The sequence below is a fragment of the Chanodichthys erythropterus genome, chromosome 20 (genome assembly GCF_024489055.1).
Source record: "Chanodichthys erythropterus isolate Z2021 chromosome 20, ASM2448905v1, whole genome shotgun sequence".
Classification (NCBI taxonomy): domain Eukaryota; kingdom Metazoa; phylum Chordata; class Actinopteri; order Cypriniformes; family Xenocyprididae; genus Chanodichthys; species Chanodichthys erythropterus.
Window position 1 is genome coordinate 36,128,469 of NC_090240.1, and position 4,526 is coordinate 36,132,994.

Here is a 4,526-nt window from a genome sequence, read left to right on the forward strand (position 1 = left end):
CGGTTTAAAGCGTTAAGTGTTTAAAATGCAGATGCATGTATATGTTTACATATCAAGAACATCATGCAATTGCTTTCTGGTGAATTCCCAGCTGAACGGAAAGAAAACCTGGCGATCCAGCGCTCACAACTGTAAAATAGCAGTTGATGTTTTGGAAAAATGAGACCCACATCAAAGTAAATCAATAAGGGACCTGTATTCCGCGCGTCATCATCCTCTGCTTCTCTTGCAGCTCGAGTGCGCGCCTGCTCGTGCGCGTATCGGATGCAGAACGCAGCGTCGTCATTTATTCAAGCATGAGAGGGAAAAACGCTCCACAGTTTCAGCATCCACACGGACGGAGGTTCATTCAGAAGAAGAGCACACACCGTGGACATTGTCTTGGTCGATTTGGGAGGCATTACATAGTGAGTACAATTGTGCGTCTAATATTTATTCAAGAAGACGTGTTTGTGGTCCATTTGTTTACTTTATTAAGCGACATATAAAGCGATAGTGTTTACTTGTGTTATGGTCTTGTCTTGTGTTGTGTCAAGCCATGGGCGTCGATAATCTCTGTACATTTACTACTATTACCCTTCATATCTCACATTTTAAACATACACACGCACCTGTGTGTACATTAGAATCACGCGTTAAATAGTTTGAACACATTCGAATCGAATTAAATGTTACATTATTAATGTAGACGGAGAATAAAACTGAGATCAAATCTAATAAATAAATTATTTGTAAAAAACATTTTCAATACCCCAGACTGATTGCATTTGTGAAACGAAACCTGCTTTAATTGGTTCTGTATGTGTTTCCTTTTATAAAAACATTGTTTCAATGCATACGATTATTCTAACATGCAGTAAGAACATTTATGCGACTGGAATATCTTCAATATAGTAATTTTAACAAAAAGTTCATTCAATAACAAACAATGCTAGATCATTTTAAAATGTAGAGGGCCTTAAATGTACAGTCATTGCATCAGGAATGCATTTACAGTACATAACCGAATTGACTTAAAATCAATAAATGCAGTAATTTCCATCTAATGTTTATTCAAAAGTTTGATCAATGAAGATATGACACAGATGGGCCTCTTAATGATTGGTTCCTCTCTCATTCTGTTTATCCTGCTCTATGTTGATGAATTGGAAATGCTTCTGCACATTTTAATGTACCATGAAAACAATTGGTTACGTATGGCAATGCTCTTAAAACAATTCATTACACTTGTTTATCCTTTTTCGGACACTTTATTTAGGTATTTCACACTAAATAATCAAACTATTGGGAAAATCTAAAGACATAGTAAATGATTTGTTGAGGAACCCATTAGATCAAACCCACTACTAAAGGTTTGAAAATCCATCAAATATCAATTTTCCTCGAAAGATTAGTATTTATAGTTTTATCTTGAATCTGCTGTTTTTCTCTTGTCATGCCAGATGTGTCATACACACTACTAAGACATCACTAAATTAGAGCTCCCATAAGGATATTCATTTGGATTGGTTTCATGGAATCCCGACCTGCTTTCCTTCATCCGCCCAGAAACAATGAGCCCAAGGCATGCTGGGATTCTGAGTCCAAGCCCTCAGGACAGCACAGAAAGGGAAATATCTCTCCTGGAACCAGGATAAGACTTGGAGAGAATCATGGGATTGAAGTAGAAGCTAAAGAGCAAGAGGAGAGATCCAACTCCAGGGAATCAACTGGCAAAGAAAAAACACTAAAACACACAGCATTAGCTACCGCTGCCATTCCAGCCGCAGAACCCCTCCCTGCGTCCACAGCTGTGTCGCGAATACCCACCATGCACTCAGCTATGACCAAGCAGGTAACTGCGAGAACAGTCAACACAACTGCTATGAATAAAATAGCATCAAATCAACCAACCAAAGCAACTGCATCTGGAGTGGAGGTCTTAAGTTTATCCAGTCAACCTCAACCCAGTGGGCCAAAACTGAGATCCCCAAATGCAAGCTATGAGAAGAAGCTACAAGCGAAAACATTTCCCAAAAACATCCAAAAGACAGCCTCAGCTTCTCATATCATGGGCTCCACAGACTCCCCACAAAAGACACTTCAAAAAACAGCTTCTGCTTCCCAGATTTCCTCTACTGACTCTCCCAAAAGTCACAACCGGATGTCTCTCTCACACATTCCTCGAGCCACTTCCAGCCCCAAACTTAAACTACCCCACCCTACATCTCTCAAAATGGACAAAACTGAGCGGAATAGAAGAGTTACAGCCAAAGAGGGACCGCTATCGACCTCTCCGAAAGATAAAATGATTGACACGGTGGTGGAGAGCAAACTGCAACTGGGGGCGAAAGCAGCAGGAGAGATTCCTCAGGGACGCCAGGAGCAAGAGATAAATAGCAGGATTGAGAGAGAAGGAGAAACACTAGGAGATGAAAGAGAGGACACTGTCCTTCAGGAAAGAGACCTCACTGTGATTTGCTCAATAGGGTGCAAACAAGCCTCCTCGCTGTCATCGAAACAAGCAACAGACCCCTCTACTGAACAGCTGAAAGAGCCTGAAGACAAGACTGATGCAAATGTCAAGACCCAAGAGAAACATTCAGGGAATAGTCAGAGACAGAAGGGAAAAGAGGAGGAGAGACAGACAGGAGAGAGAAAGGATGAAGCTGAGATTAAGAAGGACAAAATGGCAACTGAGGTCAAGAAGGATACAGTGATGGATGAAAAGAATAAGATTCTGACATCCAAGCAACTGAATGATTGTTTGACAATTGAAGGTTTCCCAGTAACCGAAACAAAGGATGTTGCACTGCAGGTGGATCTGCATCCGGTGTATGTTGATGTTGAGGTCCAGGCGGTCATGGAGGTCTGCAGCAGATCAACAGACATGAGTCCGGTCCGTGACTCTCAACCCCGTCAACTGGACCCTGAGGTTAACCTCAACCCTAAAGTGGGCCAACACAATGATTTCAACCCCGATAGCAACTCAGACTCTGATTGGTTGCCAACTGTAGCCTTACCAGACCTCAGAACAACGGTAGTGAAGCCTAGATTTCTGGGTCCACCTCCTTACAAGTCTCCCAATAGCCAGAAACCTCTTCAACATGTGTGTCAAATAGAGATTGAACTTTGTAGCCAGTCGCCACAAACTCTTGGTTCGGTTCCGCCGAAAGTCACTGTCAGCGAATTCGACGCAACTCACCAACTTTCACCCGGCGTGCCGGACAAGACCTCCGAGGGCTCCTTAAAGCCGGTAGACTCTGGGAGAACAGGAGAAGTGGATGGAGAAAAGGAGGAAAATGGTGCACCTCAGCAGATCATCTGGGATGAGCAGGGAATGACGTGGGAAGTGTATGGAGCGTCGCTGGATATGGAGTCACTGGGATTTGCCATTCAGAACCACCTGCAGTGCAAGATCCGTGAACACGAGCGGCGCATCGGCACACTCCGGAAGTCCATATGCCTCTCAGAACAATCGCCCGGAAAGGGCAGGACAGGAAAGAGGAAGAGCAATGTCTTCAGATCACTGTTTGCTGGATCTAATTGCTGCTCGAAACCACAACCCAAAGAAGATCTGCCAAAGTGATTTATTTTTCGGTAACACTTTATTTCCACTTTAGACATTCTACTAACTATGAGTAACTTTGCAACTACATGTCAACTAGCAGTCATTAGATAGGTAGACTGTCTCTTTAATATGTGCTAACACTATTTTAATGGTCCCCCACCAGACCTTGTACTGACTATCAGTAACTTTGCAAATACATGTCAACTTATTCTACTAACTTTGCTTGTTGCAACAGTCGTGTTACTGGTGTTCAGCCACAGCACCGGTTACATCACTTGCCGACCACAGCTCTGGCTCCCATCGTTGTTTTGATTTTTTAGAGAAATAAAAATAATTTAGTTCAGTTAGAGAACAGACACTATAATTAAAAACTGAACATGTCTGCTCAATGCAGTGTGAGCCGAACGAGAGTCGCAGCACAGATCAGCAGCAGGAGTCAGATTTCATTTATCACGAGAGTGAGGAACTGACTGACAAGACAATAGCGGAAGATTTGGTTTCAAAGCGAAATGTAAAAGTGCCTATTTGGCAAAAGTTTGGATTTAAACCCAATGCTAATGACAACCTGCAAAGGATTAGTTGTGTTTTTCTAGCTGTTGTGTTTATCATTAAGAATAACGATGAACCCACCATTCAAGCAAATGCCGCCCCGAATTGATAAAAAAATGGGAACCCCCCACTGGGGGGGGGGGGGGGGTTCCTTACTGTTACATCTTTACTACTATCCCTAACTCTAACCTAGTCTACTAAGGAGAGTTAGTTGACATGTAGCTGCAAATTAATGAGAGTTAGTAGACATGTAGTTGCAAAGTTTGTGGTGTGTTTAAAGTGGTTTACCAAAGTGTAACCAATTTATATGTAAATGTATTTTATAAAAGGAGAATGTATAGCAGACTTAAAAATGTCTAAAAATATGTAGTCGATTGTTTCTTCACAAACTGGAAGGTCTTGAAATTGCTTCTTGTCAATGGCCGAG

The 4,526-nt window shown here is 42.1% G+C and overlaps 1 protein-coding gene across 1 annotated transcript; it reads left to right on the plus strand.

Annotated features, from left to right (window-relative positions):
- Positions 1-319: 319 nt before the first annotated feature.
- gprin3a (GPRIN family member 3a) lies at positions 320-4,196 on the plus strand. The gene is made up of 2 exons (XM_067370869.1): positions 320-407; positions 1,443-4,196. The coding sequence occupies exon 2, from the start codon at positions 1,514-1,516 to the stop codon at positions 3,566-3,568; it is 2,055 nt and encodes a 684-aa protein (XP_067226970.1). The 5' UTR covers positions 320-407; positions 1,443-1,513; the 3' UTR covers positions 3,569-4,196.
- The last annotated feature ends 330 nt before the right edge of the window (positions 4,197-4,526 follow it).